Genomic DNA, 16,979 nt, shown 5'->3' with positions numbered 1-16,979 from the left:
CCCCGCCCCCCTCCCTCGCCTGAGGATGCTCTCCCTCCGGACGCGTCTGGCCCAGCATGTCGGCAGCCGGCTTTCCAGCCCGGCGGCCTCGGCTCTCTTCCACTCGTCAAGCTCACCAGCCACAGCTGATGACAAGCCCAGCCCGCCTTCCGGGGTCCTTCCCCTGCGCAAGGCCCTGGCATCGGTGGCTCCGCGGAACATCCCAATGGCGGAGATGACCCTGCCCCGGGCCGCGGAACTGACCCAGGCCGAGTATCGCATTGGCATGCAGGGGCGCATCAATCGCCAGGCCCGGCGCAATCGGGCACTGCAGGCGGACGCACGCGCGGCCGCCGCCGCCGCCGCCGAGGGCAAGACCCCCCCGACCCCGAGCGCTGCCGAGTCCGATGACGCCCCCCGGACCAACGTCAAGGACCAGATTTTCAGTCGCATGTTCTCCCAGGACAAGCCGGCCCTGGACAAGCAGCTGAACCCGGACCTCGCGGCCCAGCTGGACCTCCAGCCGGAGGCGCTTTTCTCTCGGCTGTCTAGCATCGGCACTCGGCCCAGTCAGTCGGAGGCTGCCACCACCGCCACGGAGGCTGCCCCGGCCCCGAAGCCCAAGAAGCAGAGTGCCGCCGCGGCCACCGTGTCCGCCCTCGCGGCGGCCGCTGCGGCCTCTGGCCGAAGTGGCCAGGGCCGCCAGAAGGCTGGGTCTGCCGCACCGGACCCGGCGACACCCCCGCAATCGCCACAGCCCCAGCCCCCCTTCGCCGATCAGCAGGCGGACGCCACGCTGCACGTGGATCCCGAGGCCGACTACCAGCACCCCCGGCTGCGGGACTTCGGCCCGGGCAAGCGCCGACTTTCCAGCCTCATGCCCAATCTGCGGTACATCCCCATCAGCCGAGACCGCCTGCACCCGAAGCTGGCCGCCCCGAAATCCACCCCGATGACCACCATGAACAGCGTTGTGGTCGGCGGGACGAGCTTCCTCCCGCCCATGATGTCCGTGTCGGATGTGGTCAAGGTGTACGGTCTGCAAGCACGCGCGCAGCTGTCGCAGAACTTCATCTTCGACATGAATGTTTCCGGTACGAGTTCCCCATGGGGGGGGGGGGGGGGGCAAATGGGGGCCGGTTTGTTGGGCACTTCCTGTGGCGATGGCACTGACCGTGAGCCTTTTATTGCTGCTGGCAGAGAAAATCATCCGCTGTATCCCCGACATCGAGGGAGCCACCGTCATCGAGGTCGGGCCAGGTGCGTGCCAACATCCGGCTGACTTCGGGCGCGTCCCCTCCCACCAGCCCCGGGCGCCGACTAACCCGCTGAGCTGTGCGTGCATTTGCATGTGTGTATGTGTAAATGCCCCTGCGACTCTGTGTCCCCCCCCTTGCCGCCCCGCATACAGGCCCCGGCTCGCTTACGCGCTCTCTGCTGAACTCCACGGCCGAGCGGGTCATCGTTGTGGAGAAGGATCCGCGTTTCCTGCCGGCTCTCAAGGTGCGCCGTCTTGCGGCTTGTTTCGACTGTCCCCCCCTCCCCCCTCGAGATACACCCGCCTCACACAAGCACATGCAACACCTTCCCCGGCCTCGCGAAAAATGCCAAATAGAACCTGGCCGACGCATCGCGCGGCAAGCTGCACATCATTCATGGCGACATCCTGGACGCCAATCGCCTGATCCTGCCACGTCTACTGGACCACTTCAATCGTGCGCCCCCCCCCCCCCCCCACCCCGAACCCCTGCCCCAAACAAAACACCCCAACCAAACTAAAAGCCCACTCCCCTGTCACCGCAGCCTCCAAGGTCCGACTGGTGGGCAACCTCCCCTTCAACATTTCAACTCCTCTGCTATTGAATTGGCTTCGCATGCAATCGTACGGCGCGAATATCTTCCGCCCCGGGCGCGATGTCCGCATGACGCTCATGTTCCAGAAGGAGGTGGCCGATGTACGTCACACCTGCCGCCGGCAGCGCCCCCTGCTGGTGCTATCATCACGCATGCTCCTGCTCCGCGGGTCTCACTCACGCTGTCTCTGCCTTTCTTTTCCCCTCCCTCTCCTCGTCCCCCTCGCTCTCCCTCTCCTGCCCAGCGACTCGTGTCCGACATCAATCGCCGCACGCGCACGCGTCTCTCCTTTTTGGCACAGCACCTGTGCAAGGTCACCATGCCATATGTTCTGCCGCCGGAGGTGTTCGTCCCGGCCCCGAAGGTGTGTCTGTGGCCCCGACCTTGCTGAGCCATGTGCACTTGCCACCTGTCTCCCTCTCTCTCTCTCTCTCTCTCTGTTTGCCCCCTCGCCCCCCTCTCCCCACTTTGCGTCCTGACTCCCCTGCGCGCTATCTCCCACCCTTCGCCCACTCGATCCTAGGTCTCCGCGGCCGTGGTCAACCTCGAACCACGCCACAACCCGGAAGTCGGTGCGTATGGCAAATCAGCCAACAGTCACAAGCGAGCGAGGGAAAGAAACAGGCAACTGGCCCGCGCGCGCACACACACACACACACACACACACACATGCGCTACAATCACGCGCCCCTCCCCACCCCGCTGACCAGCAGATTAACCCCGCCCACTCTGCCCCCCTGCGCGTGACAGTGGATTTCGACCTGCTGGAGTCCCTGCTCAATACGGTGTACAACCAGCGCCGGAAGGCCATCCGAAACACTGTCAAGTGCGTTCGCGCGCCTGCCTCGCGTCCCTCCTCTTTGTCCTCTCGCCGGCTGGCCGGCTGTAGCAGCGCAACATGCTGACCCACCGAAATTACCCCCTCCCCCTCCCCGGTGACACAACAGGATCCTGGCCGAGGACCCCCTGCCCTTCCTGGAGGAGAACCACATCCACCCAATGATGCGCCCGGAGCACATCCCCACGGCAAACATGTGTGGGCTGGTGAATTCCCTGGCACAGGCGGGGCTGCTATCGCCGCGGCCGCGGTCCTCGTCTCGCCTGTACCTGGCCGATGGCTTCGATCAGAATGGCCTGCCTTTGGTGATGGTCCGGCCGCCGAGCCCGTCCAAGTTGGCGCACGCGGCCGCGCGTGCCCTCCGTCGGGAGGAACAAATGAAGGCTCTGTCGGACCCGGTGGCGGACCGCATGCTCATTGCCGACACTCTGGGCCTGCCGCTGGAGCCCACCCAGCTGCTGGGTCTGGCGCATGTGGACAGCGACGGCGAGGAGCATCTGAACCCGGGGCTGCTGCTGGGCATGGACCCGATGGATCCGCGCCTGCCGGCGTACCTGCCGACGCCGGAGGAGCTGGCCTCCCGGGATGCGGTGCCGAAGCGGCACCTCCCGGCCCCCAAGGGGTATGCTCACCTGCCTCATGCGTCGAGCTCGTCGCCAGTGGCGGAGCTGACGTCCGGAGATGCGGCGAGCCCCACCCTGCTGGACAAGTGAAGCCCCTCTCACATGGGCGAGGGCGGAGGGCGAGGGGCACCGGTCCATCACACAGTGGACATGCCACCGGGGTCCCAGCTCTCCCCCTGTGTGGCGGGGCGGAAGAAGAACCAGCCGGCGGGGAGACGGAGCAACCATTCCATATAGATACGCGGCAAGACGCCCCTGCCCCTCCTCTCCCCTTACTTCTCCCTTTCCCTCTCTCTCTCTCTCTTTCGATAATGCGCATGCACGCTCCTCGCCGTGGTGGGGCGCCTGCCCGCCTGCCATCTTTTTTTTTTCCCGCCCCCTCCTCCCCAGGGGATGCGTGCCCCCCCCGCGCATGGAGGGGAGTGGCCTTTACAGACCTCCAGAAAACAAGAAACCTGCTCTCCAGGAATATAGAACATCTCCAGAATGTAGGTGGTCACGTGTGTGTAATATGGTTCTGGAGTGCGGGGCAACCCTATGAGGGTTGCAACCCTCGATCTGTGTGCTCGAGCAAACGGCGGGCGGAGAAAAGCATGCGGCAAGACCGGAAAAGGCATATATAAAATAAGGCGTGGTATATGTGCGTGGATGTAAAACCAGCGACAATGCCGGTCGCTACGAAAGTGGCCCTGTACAGAAGAATCTCCCGCAGGTCAATCCCGCAGGAAGCCGGCCTGCCGCCCCTGTTGGCTGAACTCAGATGGGAGCGTTGGCACACGCTCGTGTCTTGGCCTGGCGGGCCCTCTCCGTCTGGGTCTGGGGGGGGCGGGGGGGGGGGGGGAGCCACGTCGGCTCGTTGGACTTTCGCCCGCGCCGGGATCCTTTGCTTGCGCGTTGTGCCGCACTCTTTCTCGTCGTTCCTCTGCCGCGCACGGTGCATGTGGGCAAATTCCCAGCGTCCTGGGAGGGGGAATGTGTCGGTAGGTGTGTATGGGGGAGCCGAGGCGGCCGGGCGCCAAAAGGCCGGACGGAGAGCCAGCCGGGGGCTCCCCGGGGGGACCCCGCCCGAGTGGCGGGCCAGTGCGCTGTGTGCCCGCCTGGTTGTGAGCATGTACTGGTGGGGGTGCGTGTTCCCTCTCCCCCCGCCCCTCGCCCCCGCCAGCGGGACAGGACCGGAGAGGGGGGGGGGAGGGGCGCGGGGCGTGGGGCGGGGGCGGGGGCGGGGGCGGGCGCGGGCGCGGGGCCTTCCCGACCCCTGCCGGTTCCCGGGGAGGGAGGGGGAGGGATGCCGCAAGCGCGGGCGCGTCCTTGCACGTATGGACTCGCGCACGCGCGCAAGGGCGGGAGGGCACAGGCACGACAAGGCGACCGAAGTGCCACCCAGGTGCTCTCCCCCGTCCGCAGGGGTGGTTCTCTCAGTTAGTGCCTTTGTTTTGTCCTCAAATCACATTTGCTCTAATTGTTGTCACAATGACCAAGTCTTTCTCTGGCAAGTCTCTTGGCATCAACGCCGGTCACATCGTCACCGTCCGCGAGCTCCCCACCCGCCCCGTCCAGCGCAAGGGTGTACGTCTCCTCCTTCCGCCTCTCCCGCCCCTTCTGTTGTCTTTCGCCTTGTCGCCATGCACGCGCGCGCGCGCGTGCGCGCCACGCCCCCCTCCATACGCTGCACCCCCCCCTCCCTAGTGCCCTCCCTGCACATGGCCACACGACCGCACGCCGCCCCACACGACCGCGCCTTTGCCCGCTTCCCCGATTGGATGTATGCTCGCGCGCGCGCGCGCGCTCCCCATGGCATCCGCCCTCTCCTGCAGCCACGCCGCCTGGACGCCCGTGGTCGCGGGAGGGAGGGCGGGGAGGGAATGCGCTGCTGTCTCGCGCGCACGCATACGGGACGCTCGCGCCTGCATCGGGGCCGGCGCGAGGCGGCGCGTCTGAACGCGCGAGGGCCGGGCCGAAGGAGAGCGACGCCAGTGTGTGCCCGTCTGTAGACCGCCTGGGCTCTGGCGTGCGGATGCATGCTGCATCCGATGCCTCTCGTTCTCCTTCTGGCTGGTTGGCTGTGTGTGGTGGCGGCCGGTTGGGAGGGGAATCTGCGCTCTAATGGGGTCCCCACGCGCGCGCGCGCGCGCTCGCACATGTTCTTCACCTTCTCCTCCTCAGGCGGTCTCTCTCTCTCTCTCTCGCTAGGCGGTTCGCTAATTTTCTTCCCCCCTCTCCTTCCCCTTGCGCGCAGGTCGTCTCCAAGCGCGTGAAGCACGTCCGTGAGCTCATCCGTGAGGTCGCCGGTCTTGCCCCCTACGAGAAGCGCATTATCGAGCTTCTGCGCGTCGGCAAGGACAAGCGTGCCCGCCGCCTCACCAAGAAGCGCGTGCGTACCCCTGAGCATGGCCCAGTTCCCTCGCTCTCGCTCTCTCTCTCTCTCTCTCCCCCCTCGTTTCCGGCTGAGGGGGGTATCTATCGTCTTTTCTGTCGTCTCCTAACTTCTCTTTCCCTCCGCGCGCCCCTCCAGCTCGGTACCCTCGTCCGCGCCAAGCGCAAGGTCGACGAGATGTCCGCCATCCTTGTCCAGCAGCGCCGTGGTGCCTAAATGCGTGCCTACGACACTCCTCCAGCTTTCTCTCTTGGATTCATACTCAATAAACGCCTGCGCGCGCGCATTTCCTCGAGCAGGAGACCCTCTTGTTCCACGAGAGAGCAGCAACCGCACAAGGCGTGGATGGACTTCCCTTTCTGTTCTTCTCCTCCTCACTCTGTCTCTGCCCATCTTCGTGCCCCTCTCGCGCGCCCCTGTCTTGCCGCTGGCGGTTTTTGGCTCCTCCCTCCTCCTTCGCCTCGGTCTCTCCCCGTCGTCGCCGTGTGCGCGCCGGCCAGGGGAGGGAGAAGGTGCAGACGCGTCGTCGGGCAACGCGCGGCGGTCGGGGAGGGGGGGCGAGTAGCCGAGGTTGTTGGGGGGGCGGGGCGGGAGGAGGGGCTATGGCCCGTTGTGTGTGTGTGTGTGTGTGCTTTGTCCGGAGGAGAGGAGACTTCCCCTCGTTTGCCTGAAAGGAGGCTATTTGCCTTGCCCCCTCCGCGGCTGTCTTCGTAGCGTCTCTCATCGGCGTGTGTAGTCCACAGTGCGGGGCGCGCGCGGGGCGCAGGTGAAATGTCGCGCAGTCTGCTGCGCGCCTCCTCTTCCTCTCCGATGTACTCCTCCGGCCGGGTTTGTCCCCGCGGCACACGGGAGGAGGGCCGTGTTTCGCCAGAGACAGATGTATGGCGTCTGGCTCAGGGCGGGAGTTTGTCCTCCCTTTTCCGGGCGATCACTCTCTCTCTCCCTCTCTCTCTCTCTCCCTCTCTCTCTCCTCGGGTTCGGTGATGCTGGTTGTCCTCCTTTTGCCAAATAGCGAGTGGTCTTGTCCCTGGCAGGGTCTTTTTTTGATGTGTGCGCGTGCAAGGGGATGAGGCCCAGAGGAAGGCGCTTGGTGGGAAAGGCCGGACGGCGAGCGACACACGGGCCCCACGCCGTGATGAGATCTCGGAAATGCCTACTGCTCATCGAGATCGAGGGGCCTGCCGGCTCGTCGTTAACTCACCCATGACCGCCTCCCAGGCTTCTGGATATCATCAATTAACATCATGTCCGGCTGCCCCTCCTACTCGACATGAGCGTTGGTACCAACCCGGGACGCGTCCCCATCTAGGGTTGGGGTTCCAGCCCTATGCCAACGATACAGTCACCAGGCTCGCGCGTCAGCTGTTCGCACCCACTTTTCCCCTCCCCGGGCCGCTCGCTGCCGACGCAGCCATGCCCGGCGCCGTCGTGACGCCCCTCCGCCCGCCTCGCCGTTCCTCGGGGAGTGTCCGGGCGCTATTGTGGGGTGATGGGTCTCTGTGCCGAGGGCCTTCAAGGTTTGGTTGTTCCCGTGTGTCCCCTCGGCGCGCGCTCTTTGGCGGGAGCCGCGCCCCCTTTTCCCCCGCCGGGCGGCTCCCGTCCTGGGGCTCGGTGTAACGGGCGCCTGGATCGAGGGCGTTCTCCCGGCCCGAAGGGGGGAAGGGGGGGGGGGGGGGCGAGGGCGAGGGCGGGGGTTCTCCGTGCCCTTGCTCACGCTCCCGCGATGCACGGGGGGGGGGAGGGCGGTGCCTTGTTTTGGGCAGTGCCGGCGAGGACGCTCAGGGATGTCTCTCCCCACCGGGCAGGCGGGCGGGGAGTGGCCAGGGGCGGGCGTGTGGAGAGGCGCGCAGCCGGGACCTGGCCGGACGCGCTCCTGCCCTGGCTTTCCTCCCGTGTGCGACCCGCTGTCATGCCCGGCAGCCGTGGTGGTGTGCGACTGCCCACGTTGTGGCTGTGGCAAGGGCACCGTGTCCTGGGCATCCTTCGCTCCTGTCTCGGAGGTCTCCCCTGCGCGGGGGGGGGGGGGGGGGGGGGGGGGGGGGGGGCACGGCGCCCGCAGGTCTCCCCGGGTGTATGTGTGCGGGTGGGTGTGTGTCAGGCACGCCGGGAGACGTGTTTCCCCCCATCAGGGCGGCCAGAGGGTGGGGGGGGGGGGGGGGGGGGCGGACAAGGCCTTCAGATGGTTGTCACGACTTTCCCCCCCGCGCTCCAGCGCGCGCCCGAGGGCGCCTACGCCTGCATGTGCCCGCGCGCATGTTGTGCGCGGTGCGTGGCTCTCTCCTCCCGGGGCGCCCGCCCCCTCCGGGTGAGGGGGTCCCGCGCCAAGGACGACGGCGCCCAGGCGAGGGGGGGGGGAGCCCACCACGGCCCGGGGTGCGCCACGATGAAGAGGGCCCGCCCCGTGGTCGCACCCTACCTAGGGTCCCGCCTCTTTCTCGGCTGTGACTCTTTTGTTTGACACATCTCCCGGGACAGTCTGTAACAATGGTCCGTAGCCTCCCCCCTCTCCTTCTCCTGCTCCTCGCGCCTCTCTTGTTTCTTCCTGCCTCCTCTTTGCCCCTCCCCCCCGCTTCGCCTCGCCGTCAGCCCCCGCGCGCGTGTCCTGTGCCATGCTGTCGTCCCCCCTCCCCCGTCCTCGCCCTCTCTGTCTTGGTGTCGGCCGCCTGTCCCTCCTCGCCCTTGCTGTCGCGCTCTTGCCCGGCGGGAGGCCGTCCCTTCGCCGGCGGTGTCTCCTGCTTCCAGACCGGCGGGAGGGGCGAGCGCCGCGCGTGGATCCCCGCATGCCACGTCTCACGCGTGTTCATCGGATGCGGTTTTCAATTTCCGCATCCGATGCCGAGCCCCCCGCATGTGCAATCTATCGGCCCTTCTTTCGCTTCCTGGCGTGCCGGTAGACTGCTGACGCGCGCGCGCGCGACACACCCAGGCTGAGAGTGATCTGGCGGCGAGGAGGAGACGGACAGAGGGCGGATCCCTCCCTCTGTGGCTGCGACGGCGGGGGGATGACCCGGTCATCCGCTGTGTCGACCCCTGCCAGATAGAGGGGCGCGGGGGCGGGGACGGACCTCTTCCATTCCCTCTTTTCCTCCTTCTCACATGTGCGCCCCTGCGCCCATTCCGTCCTTTGCTGCGTGCTGACTCCCTCCTCTGCCTTTCTTTCGCGCTCTTCCTCCCCCTCCCCGCCACACAGGTGAACTTCCCCAAGACTCGCCGCTCTTTCTGCGCCTCCTCCAAGTGCCGCAAGCACACCCAGCACCGTGTCACCCAGTACCGTGCTGGCAAGCGCCGTTTCTTCGCTCAGGGTGCGTAGTGACCTTCCTCCTTCTTCTCGCGCGCGCCCTCTCCTTCTCTCCGTGTGTCGTTCGCTGCGCCCGTCTGTGCCGTCGCTGCTGCGCGTGAGCGAGACGCGCCCCGGGGCAAGTGCTTTTGTCCTTTTTTTGCGCCCTCTCTCGTATCTCTTCCGTGATGACTTCTTCCCCCTCCCTGTGGCTCCCCCAGCCGAGGGGGGGCATCTATCGCCTTTTCCAGCCCCACCTTTCCCCGCTGACCCTGACCCTGTGCTGCTCTCCGCCCCCCCTCCTTCTCGCGCTCCCTCCCGGTCTCCCTCTGTTCTCTTGTGCTTTCTCCCCCCCTCCCTCTCTCCCCCAGGTGAGCGCCGCTACCGCGCCAAGCAGGCCGGTTTCGGTGGTCAGACCAAGCCTATCTTCCACAAGAAGGCTAAGGTCACCCGTAAGATCACCCTCCGCCTTGAGTGCTCCGACTGCAGCCACCGCTTCCAGTTCTCCCTGAAGCGCTGCAAGTCCTTCGAGCTTGGCGGTGCCACCAAGAGCAGCTCCGACTAAATGTCCTCACCATCAGCTGCTGCTGTTGCTGCTGCTGCTGCGGTCGTTGCGCTGCGCCGCCGCTGCCGTCGCCACTGCCATTTCCCGAGCCACCCTGACCGCCGTTCTCCCCCTCGGCTGCCCGTTCCGGCGCCCGAGTGAGACGATGACGACCCTCGGCCGTGGGTGTGCTCGCCCCTTGGTGGCAGTGGCAGCATAGCCATGCATATGCCGGCCGCTGTGTGGCGGCCGGTGTGGCGGCAGCGCGCGGGGCACCGGCGGGCGGATGGGGCGGCTGCCTCCAATAATTGCCGCCACACACACCACCCGCTGCGCGCACACGAGTCTCGCCCCCAATGCCATCATCCAATCATCAGTAGTTTCTCCATCCTCTTGCCCTTTGCCTCTTTTGTGTTTCCTGCAGGCCGTGTGCGCCCCTCTCCTATGCTGCTCGGCAAGGTGGGACCCCGGCCTGTTTTCCGCGGTGGGGGGAGAGAGGAGAGGGGGGCAGGCGAGAGTGTGGGGGTCTGTCCGATTTCGACGCATGTTTGTTTCCTTGGAGCAATCATCGGGCGCGGTCTTTTCCCTTGGCGGGGCGCGGGGGTGTGGGGGGTGGGTGCCTTGCCTTCTTGTCCCTGTATTCTTCTGCGTCTTCCTGGCTGGTCTTCGGGGAAGGGGGCGGAAAGGCCAGAGGCACCCGTCGGGGAGAGAGTCCGACATACTACTTCTTCTCGGATGCCATGTCGCCGTGCTGCCCGCGCGCCTTCGCGCGGTTACAGCCCTCCTACTCCTCGAGACCGGGTATTCTGCTGTCTGGGCGGCCCCGCCGTTTCCCCGGGCTTTGGTCGTGCTACTATGCGCGTTTGAAGCGGCCGACGCCCCCCTCCCATCGCGACGGTGCGTGCCGGTCCTCCTCCAGGAAGTTGAAGTACCCGCGCGTTTTCTCCGCCGCCAGATAGCCCTCGGGCCCGCGCTCCAGTCACAGACCGGGGCGTGCCTTTCCCGACGCACCGGTTCTGTTGTTCCCTTTTGGCACCGATCTGCTGTCCGAGAATAACATATCACATGGATCACACATGCCAAATGGCAAGCCCACAATTCCTTTTTATTTGCCCGCCCTCTACCTTTACATGTGTGTGTATGTGTGTGTATGTGTGTGCGGGGGGCATGGAGGAGGTGCGCATGTGCGTGTGAGGTGGCGATGCATTTGTGAATATGTGTTGGCATGGGCCTGCATGGGGAGCACATCAGCCCCACATTCCGCTCACAGGGTGTCCGGCGGGATGACAATGTCAGCCACAGCGGTGGACTCGCCAGGAAGCAGGTACGAGACATTGACAAGGGAGGAGAAGTTGGTCTCGTCATGGCGAGCCCTGGCCGAGAAGCTGCACACCGGGACGCTGGGCAGGGTCACGCTCTGACCCGGGGGGTCGATCACAGTGGAGGCGGTATACACCCGATCCGGCTGGAGAAGGCCATTCGGCATGCGCTTGAGCTGGATGTCGAGAGGGGGACGCAGGGGGAGGATGGCATGGGATGAGTCTGAGCAATCGAGATGGGGGGGGGGGATGTCTAAACACGGGGCCACGCACGAAAATCACCCTCCCCGAGAGAGTCTGAATGATGAGGCACGAGCGGAGCCGGGAAATGCGGCAAAATTTGGCCGCCACAATGGGTTCACTGAGACAGGGGGCGAGAGGAGCAGGGGCGAGGCGAGCGCGGTTTCCGAGTTCCGTGTGCGGTTGTGGGGGCGTGGCATGATAAATAAGCAGGCGAGCATGCCACAAAGGGGCAGGGGAGGCACGGAGGACGTACTCAACCGGGCAGAGAGTCTCAATAGGCATGAGCGTCTGCGCACACCAGAAGGTGAGGACCGAAGAGGCGCCGCCAGTGACGAGGGTACTTCGGGGGGAGGTGGGAAAAGGGGACAAAGTCAGAAGGGCATGCGGGCGCGCGCGTGTGTGTGTGTGTGTGTGTGTGTGTGTGTGTGTGTGTGTGTGTGTGTGTGTGTGTGTGTGTGTGTGTGTGTGTGTGTGTGTGGAAGGGACAAGGGAGATGCTGGGGACCAACTGCTCTGCCAGAGGGACCGAGCAGTTGCCGGGCGCACTTGGTGCAGAAGTCATAATCCAAGAGGCCGAGGCTCGAGTGGTCGGCGATTGTTCGGAGGGGGGTCCCGTGGAAGGTGGGCTTGGGCATGCCGCTGCCGGCCTCCGCCGACCCGGGGCACTGGACCTGCAGAGCCACCAGGCTAGCCGGGGCCAGGGTCACATACAGGCGGTCGCACTCCGGCGACCAGCAGAGCGCGCGAATGGGCGCGTCGAAGGTGTGCGCCGCGCAGGGAGCCGACCAATCACCGCGCGCATCAAAGAGGAAGACATTGGTCCCAGCCGAGACCGCCAGCATGTCCCCATTGTAGGACCATTGGAGCAGCTCCGGCCGTGGCGTTCCTGCCGGCAAGATTCGACTCAAATCCACCGTGGCCGTGGGCAGGGCGATGTCTCGCGACCGGAAGTCTGTACAGGGCCAAGCAAGCGGGGGAAAGCACATGTTAGCCAGGAGGCCGGGGCAACGGGGACAGGACCAGCCGAGTTGCGCCTCGGGAGAGGCGCGTACCAATGGAGTGCCAAAAGTAGAGAAAGTGCGACGAGGGCACCAGGATGACCAGGTAATTGGCGCGCTTCATCTCCCAGGCGATTTGCGTGGACAGAAGCTGGCTCCGGTCGGGGACGTCCTGCAGCGGGATCAACAAGTCCCGGTAGATGCCAGGTTTCACCTGAAGGGGTGGCGAGAGAGCGAGCGGCGCAGAGAAGGCCGGCGAGGGCCAGGCCAGCATGCACAGGTGTCATCAGTAGCCGGACAGGGGCAAGACCATGGACCAGGGAAAGTGACGTACGTCCCACACTCGGGCAATGGCGGCCTCCTTTGGCAGGAAGACCGGCGCGGAAAAAGCCCCGGCCAGGAATCGGCCCTTGTTGCTCCAGGCAATCTGCGACAAAGCCGGGCCGTCAACATTAAGAGTGGCCCTGGGCCTCTCCTCGCCAGGGGCATCGGCCATGATGGGCACGTCGATGTTGCCCGGCCGCCCGAAGGGCGGAGCGTTGGATCCGCGGCGCTCAAACTGCCCGCGCCCGGTCGCCTGAGTGTGCATGTTGACGTCGGGCGCGCTGATCAGGTAGTGCTGTTGCTGGGCCTGCTGCATGTGCACATGCGAGGGCGGGCCCTTTAGTTGCGGGGGCGGCCCCTGTCTTTGTGATTGCATTGCGTGCGTGTGTGCGTGTGCGCCCTGGAAAGAGGGAGGAGAGGGTGGGGAGTGGTAGCAGCAGACAGGCGAGGAAAGGGTGGGTGGTGGTGGTGGTGGTGGTGGGGGGGGGGGCAGGGAGAGGGAGGCTGACTGGATCTCATGCGGCTGTAGCCAGGTACGCATCGGGGTGGGACAAAAACCAGCCCCAGCGAGGTGCCAATGCTTGGGATAGTTGGAAGCTGGTAGGGTGTATTGTATGGGTGTCTTACCCGGAGCCGGTCCCCCCCTCCGCCCCGCCCCGCCCCCCGGTGTGGGGGAGACGGGGAGGAGAGAGGACCGCATGCTGGTGTGTATGCGCCCTTCTAGTGGGCCTTCTTCAGGCTGCGCAGCCAGGCGGCGCGGCGCTTGCCCGACTCGTTGCGGACCAGCCGATGGAGCTGCGGCCGGTAGCCCACCAGGAAGAGCGTCTCGAGGAACACGAATAGCGGAGCCATGACCAGGGCTGGGGGAGGGGGGGTCGCGTTGCGATGGGCGTGTCAGAGGGAGGGAAGGCAGCGCCCATGCGCCCGAGGTGGGCACGGGTGAAAGGAATGGGCCGACGCACACTGGAAGAGGTTGTCAAGGAGGGCGGGCTTGCGGCCCTCATGCTTGCCATGGCCCCAGAACTGGGCAATCCAAGACACGACATGCACGCCGAAGGCCACCCAGTGGGGATGGGCCACGCTCGGTGAGTGGGCAAACACATAGGCCGAGTACAGGAGCAGGCACATTTGTGGGATGTAGAGAAGCTGTGGTCGGGAAGGGGGGGGGGGGGGGGGGGGGGGGGGATGGGGGGATGTCGGTCAGGCTATGGGGGCGCCGGGAAGACGATGGAATGAGGAAGGAGAGGAGCACGCACGCCAGTCATCGGCTCCAGGGCGATGTAGTAAAGGTTGAAAAGGGTCCCGGCGATGACGGCCGCCGTGGGCTGGGCCCAGGGAGACACCTTAGGGAGGGTGGCAAACGGGCCGACAGCGGTCAGCCACACGAAGGCCGTCCAGAGAATCACCGGCACGAAGATCATATGGATGATTTGGTTCCTACATGGGTGTGGTGGAGGTGGAGGCACACATGGGCGAGAGGCGTGCATATGGTCAGATGTTTTTGTGTGGGTGAATGGGTGAGCGAGCAAGCGAGCGAGTGGGCGGGTGCTGGAGCAGTTGTGAGCAGGGGGAGGCGCGGGGGGGCTGGAACGCACACGCGGTTGCTATGATACTCGCCGTAGCGGGCGACCTGCTCCTTGAAGTTGAAGATCGATGGCTTGGTGGCCGCAGTCGCGGCAGTCTTGCCTTTGGGCGAGGACATGATGCTGCCTTTCGCTTGGGTCCGGACGACAGGACAAACGTGGGGAGGGATCGAAAGGGGGAAAGCGAGGGATGGTTGATCGGTCGGCCGGTCCCCCTGGCATGGTGGGGCCACAAATGGGCTCCCCTCCTGGCGAAGGATCCTGGCTGATCGACCGGCCGGGCGGCGGCACCCGCCACAGGAGGCCGGACAGCGAGCGGTGGGGCTGGCAGGAAGCACTCGCCCGAGTACTGGGCCGGCCGCAGCAGAATGGGCCTCGCCCGTCTCCAAGAGAATACCAGGGCAACAGGCGACAACCGACAACAACATAGCGCCCGGAAAACATCCCCAGCCCCGCCGCCAGCAGCGACAACAACAACAACAGCAACAACAACAACAACCATGCCAGGGCCACCGTCGCCACCACCACCAGAGGCAGCAGCAACCCCGGCTGAGTGCTGTTTATGTTGTCTACCTGGCCCGGCTCTTGCGACTGTTCACAGCCACGCTCACCCGGCAGCAACAGCCCCGGAGAAAGAGGGCCCGGTGTGCCAACTCTCTGGGTTGATCTTGGACCCATCCACCGGACGGGGAGGGGGGGGGGGGCAGCGGGTGGATCGCCCCGCGCCCCGCGGGCATGGGCGCCGACGCGCGCGTGTGTGCGCGTGCGCTCAGCATCCCCCCCCCCCTTGGGTTCGGAGGTCGTCAAGTGGGCTTGCTGTATGATGCATCCGGGGGTTCGGCGCACTGCCTCTCCACTTTCACGCCCCCCCCCCGGTCGTGGGCCCTCCCTGCCGCCGACACCGACCGCCCACGTACCCCGCCTCCGGCGGCCAGCCCCCCGCGGCCCCCGCGCAGACAGCCACTATGCGTCCCCGGCGTCGCAGTGCTTGCTGGTCCCGCGGCCGGCTCCTCGCCCCCCCCCCCCCCCCCCCGCCCCCAGCGGGCGCTGACACACCCACAATATGTCGGGGCGGCCCCCCCCCCGCCGCCCCCTCCCACGAAAAGCCCACGCAAGAAAAGCACCCCTCGCACAGGAGAAGGAGGGGGCCCGCTTGTGGGCGGGTGGAAAAAAAAAAAGAGGACAAGGGATCTATTGGCGTGTCTCCCCTCGCGCCGCGTCGCCTCCGGCAGGGGCTCGACTCAAAGATCCTTGATCTTGGGCGAGCCAGCCACCGGGATGGTCTCGCGCGCTGGCGCCCCGGTAGACGGCTGGCCGGGGGTCGGCCCGTCGCCGATCGTCGCGGCAGCCCCTCCCAGGCCCCCCTCGCGCCATTCCATGTAAACAGCGCCAATCGGCACCATGGAGATGACCGTGGCCCAGAAGAAGACCGGCCCATAGCCAAAGTACCCGGCAATAGCCCCGCATGAAGCGTAGCTGATGGTCTTGCCGAGGATCTCCACCGTGGCGAAGGCCGTGTACCGGGTGGCCCCGCTCGGACCGGAGGCCGAGGCCACCGACATCATGAAGGCGAAGGTCACCGTGGTCAGGGCCCCACCGATGAAGCTCTCCCCGGCGATGACGGCCAGCAGGGGCCACCGGTCGAAGGCCGGCCCGGCTGCCGAGCCAGCCCGATCAACCGCATACGCGTACACGGTCTTGCCGATCATCGGCAGCGATCGCAGGGCCAAAATGACCAGCAGCAGCGGCAGGCGCTGGCGTCCAGGGTGCCGATCCGCCAGCAGTCCCCCGGCGAAGGACCCGGCGACCGAGATCACCGCCCCAAAGAGCCCGGTCAGGGTGGCGATGCGCGCCGGCGTCAGGCCCGAATCCACCAGCAGCGGCTTGAAGAGCATGTCGTGTGCCCCCTCGCCGGTCTTGTAGGTGATGATGAAAAGCAGGGCCCATAGCAGGGACCGATCGGTGATGATGCGCAGGAAGGCCGCCACTCCGGAGCGACCGAGCCAGCTGCCCGCACTTGCCGGCTCGCTCGCCATGCAGGGGGCCTCCGGTGTGGCCGACTCAGCCGGCGTGGCCGGCCGACTTGCCGAGGCCGTGGACCCGGTGAGGCGCGTCTCCGGGAAGAGGAGCACCAAAATGGCCACAAAGAGCATGATCAAAAACATGATGTTGAAGGTCGACCGCGGCGAGGGCGACATGGCCAGCGAGGCGCCCCCGATAAACATGCCGGCCTTGAAGCCGACCACTTGGATGCTGTTGCCGGAGCCGAGCTCCTGCATGATGGGCGTGAGTGTTGGTCTTTTTTTTTTTTTCACCTTGGCTCCCAGGCCAGGGGCATCGAATTGCGCGAGGGAGCCCGGAGGCAGGCCGCGCACCGTTTCACTGAGGATGTCAATGGCCAAGCCATCGACCGCGATGTCCTGGGCCGAGGACAGGGAGTTCAACAGGAAGCAGGAGATGAAGAGACCAGGGAGGTTGCTGGCGGCACCGTCATCCAGCGGCCCGGCGAGGTAGGCCGCCACCAGGGCCAGGGCCGCAAGGCCGAACTACAATGCCAGGGTGTTAGGGAAGGCACGAAGGGAGATGGGAAAAGCGCCACCCGACCCGGCGAACCTGCAGCGGGATCAGCCATGACCGCCGGCGGCCGATGTGCGGCGAGAAGGTGTTGTCGATGTGCGCCGCAAACAGGGGCTTCAGCATCCAGCTGATGGACATGGCCGTCAGGCTGAAGCTGATCAGCGAAAGGGACACGCCGCGCGTGCGCAGCAGGATCGGCAGCCCACGTGCTTGGAAGCCGATCGGCATGCCCTGGCTCAGGTACTGCAAGGTGTCGGGTGTCAGGATAACGGCAAGAGCCCTCGAGCAACGGACGCGCGATGGAGACGTGACACACCAGCAGGCTCAGAAGGCCCAAACGCGCGGCCCGGCCCCAAACCCGCACTGGCAGCAGTGACTGGCTGGTATTCAGCCACCGGACAACCGGCTGCATGACGGGAAGAGACATGGCGGCAGGGTAGGCGGGGG

At 66.0% G+C, this 16,979-nt stretch overlaps 6 protein-coding genes across 6 annotated transcripts; 3 read left to right on the top strand and 3 right to left on the bottom strand.

The window, feature by feature from the left end:
- Nucleotides 1–25: 25 nt before the first annotated feature.
- H696_03489 (hypothetical protein) lies at nucleotides 26–3,597 on the top strand (the record flags this gene model as incomplete). Its single annotated transcript, XM_009497353.1, has 9 exons — nucleotides 26–1,073; nucleotides 1,180–1,239; nucleotides 1,391–1,482; nucleotides 1,595–1,694; nucleotides 1,783–1,934; nucleotides 2,078–2,197; nucleotides 2,357–2,405; nucleotides 2,584–2,659; nucleotides 2,781–3,597. 9 exons carry the CDS (start codon nucleotides 26–28, stop codon nucleotides 3,382–3,384), a joined length of 2,301 nt encoding a protein of 766 aa, XP_009495628.1. The 3' UTR covers nucleotides 3,385–3,597.
- A 986-nt stretch (nucleotides 3,598–4,583) lies between these two features.
- H696_03488 (50S ribosomal protein L36e) lies at nucleotides 4,584–6,238 on the top strand. The gene is made up of 3 exons (XM_009497352.1): nucleotides 4,584–4,860; nucleotides 5,531–5,665; nucleotides 5,807–6,238. Exons 1-3 carry the CDS (start codon nucleotides 4,765–4,767, stop codon nucleotides 5,882–5,884), a joined length of 309 nt encoding a protein of 102 aa, XP_009495627.1. The 5' UTR covers nucleotides 4,584–4,764; the 3' UTR covers nucleotides 5,885–6,238.
- Nucleotides 6,239–8,039: 1,801 nt separating this feature from the next.
- On the top strand, nucleotides 8,040–9,877 carry H696_03487 (60S ribosomal protein L44). The gene is made up of 3 exons (XM_009497351.1): nucleotides 8,040–8,155; nucleotides 8,859–8,970; nucleotides 9,317–9,877. The coding sequence occupies exons 1-3, from the start codon at nucleotides 8,153–8,155 to the stop codon at nucleotides 9,508–9,510; spliced, it is 309 nt and encodes a 102-aa protein (XP_009495626.1). The 5' UTR covers nucleotides 8,040–8,152; the 3' UTR covers nucleotides 9,511–9,877.
- Nucleotides 9,878–10,624: 747 nt separating this feature from the next.
- On the bottom strand, nucleotides 10,625–12,852 carry H696_03486 (hypothetical protein). Its single transcript, XM_009497350.1, has 6 exons — nucleotides 12,383–12,852; nucleotides 12,103–12,262; nucleotides 11,597–12,002; nucleotides 11,305–11,391; nucleotides 11,082–11,169; nucleotides 10,625–10,984 (listed from the first exon to the last, which is right to left on the bottom strand). Exons 1-6 carry the CDS (start codon nucleotides 12,746–12,748, stop codon nucleotides 10,754–10,756), a joined length of 1,338 nt encoding a protein of 445 aa, XP_009495625.1. The 5' UTR covers nucleotides 12,749–12,852; the 3' UTR covers nucleotides 10,625–10,753.
- Nucleotides 12,853–12,962: 110 nt separating this feature from the next.
- H696_03485 (hypothetical protein) lies at nucleotides 12,963–14,171 on the bottom strand. The gene is made up of 4 exons (XM_009497349.1): nucleotides 13,968–14,171; nucleotides 13,629–13,809; nucleotides 13,335–13,518; nucleotides 12,963–13,232 (listed from the first exon to the last, which is right to left on the bottom strand). The coding sequence occupies exons 1-4, from the start codon at nucleotides 14,072–14,074 to the stop codon at nucleotides 13,093–13,095; spliced, it is 612 nt and encodes a 203-aa protein (XP_009495624.1). The 5' UTR covers nucleotides 14,075–14,171; the 3' UTR covers nucleotides 12,963–13,092.
- A 962-nt stretch (nucleotides 14,172–15,133) lies between these two features.
- On the bottom strand, nucleotides 15,134–16,979 carry H696_03484 (hypothetical protein). Its single transcript, XM_009497348.1, has 4 exons — nucleotides 16,849–16,979; nucleotides 16,569–16,775; nucleotides 16,331–16,501; nucleotides 15,134–16,228 (listed from the first exon to the last, which is right to left on the bottom strand). Exons 1-4 carry the CDS (start codon nucleotides 16,957–16,959, stop codon nucleotides 15,197–15,199), a joined length of 1,521 nt encoding a protein of 506 aa, XP_009495623.1. The 5' UTR covers nucleotides 16,960–16,979; the 3' UTR covers nucleotides 15,134–15,196.

The sequence above is a fragment of the Fonticula alba genome (assembly GCF_000388065.1).
Source record: "Fonticula alba strain ATCC 38817 unplaced genomic scaffold supercont2.5, whole genome shotgun sequence".
NCBI lineage: Eukaryota > Rotosphaerida > Fonticulaceae > Fonticula > Fonticula alba.
Note: the sequence above shows the minus strand (reverse complement) of the source record. Positions and strands in the feature narration are given on the sequence as shown.

What these genes read in the sequence shown, in the direction of transcription:
- H696_03488 (XM_009497352.1), top strand. Translation starts at nt 4,765, where the DNA reads ATGACCAAGTCTTTCTCTGGCAAGTCTCTTGGCATCAACGCCGGTCAC. An exon ending in GCCCCGTCCAGCGCAAGGGT is followed by an intron (nt 4,861 to 5,530) that starts GTACGTCTCCTC and finishes CCTTGCGCGCAG; the next exon opens with GTCGTCTCCAAGCGCGTGAA. An exon ending in GCCGCCTCACCAAGAAGCGC is followed by an intron (nt 5,666 to 5,806) that starts GTGCGTACCCCT and finishes GCGCCCCTCCAG; the next exon opens with CTCGGTACCCTCGTCCGCGC.
- H696_03487 (XM_009497351.1), top strand. An exon ending in GCGCCGTTTCTTCGCTCAGG is followed by an intron (nt 8,971 to 9,316) that starts GTGCGTAGTGAC and finishes TCTCTCCCCCAG; the next exon opens with GTGAGCGCCGCTACCGCGCC.
- H696_03486 (XM_009497350.1), bottom strand. Translation starts at nt 12,748, where the DNA reads ATGCAATCACAAAGACAGGGGCCGCCCCCGCAACTAAAGGGCCCGCCC. An exon ending in CTACTTTTGGCACTCCATTG is followed by an intron (nt 12,003 to 12,102) that starts GTACGCGCCTCT and finishes GGCCCTGTACAG; the next exon opens with ACTTCCGGTCGCGAGACATC. An exon ending in GATTATGACTTCTGCACCAA is followed by an intron (nt 11,392 to 11,596) that starts GTGCGCCCGGCA and finishes CTCCCCCCGAAG; the next exon opens with TACCCTCGTCACTGGCGGCG.
- H696_03485 (XM_009497349.1), bottom strand. Translation starts at nt 14,074, where the DNA reads ATGTCCTCGCCCAAAGGCAAGACTGCCGCGACTGCGGCCACCAAGCCA. An exon ending in GAGTATCATAGCAACCGCGT is followed by an intron (nt 13,810 to 13,967) that starts GTGCGTTCCAGC and finishes ACACCCATGTAG; the next exon opens with GAACCAAATCATCCATATGA. An exon ending in CCTTGACAACCTCTTCCAGT is followed by an intron (nt 13,233 to 13,334) that starts GTGCGTCGGCCC and finishes CCCCTCCCCCAG; the next exon opens with CCCTGGTCATGGCTCCGCTA.
- H696_03484 (XM_009497348.1), bottom strand. Translation starts at nt 16,959, where the DNA reads ATGTCTCTTCCCGTCATGCAGCCGGTTGTCCGGTGGCTGAATACCAGC. An exon ending in TGGGCCTTCTGAGCCTGCTG is followed by an intron (nt 16,776 to 16,848) that starts GTGTGTCACGTC and finishes GACACCTTGCAG; the next exon opens with TACCTGAGCCAGGGCATGCC. An exon ending in TTGACATCCTCAGTGAAACG is followed by an intron (nt 16,229 to 16,330) that starts GTGCGCGGCCTG and finishes CCCATCATGCAG; the next exon opens with GAGCTCGGCTCCGGCAACAG.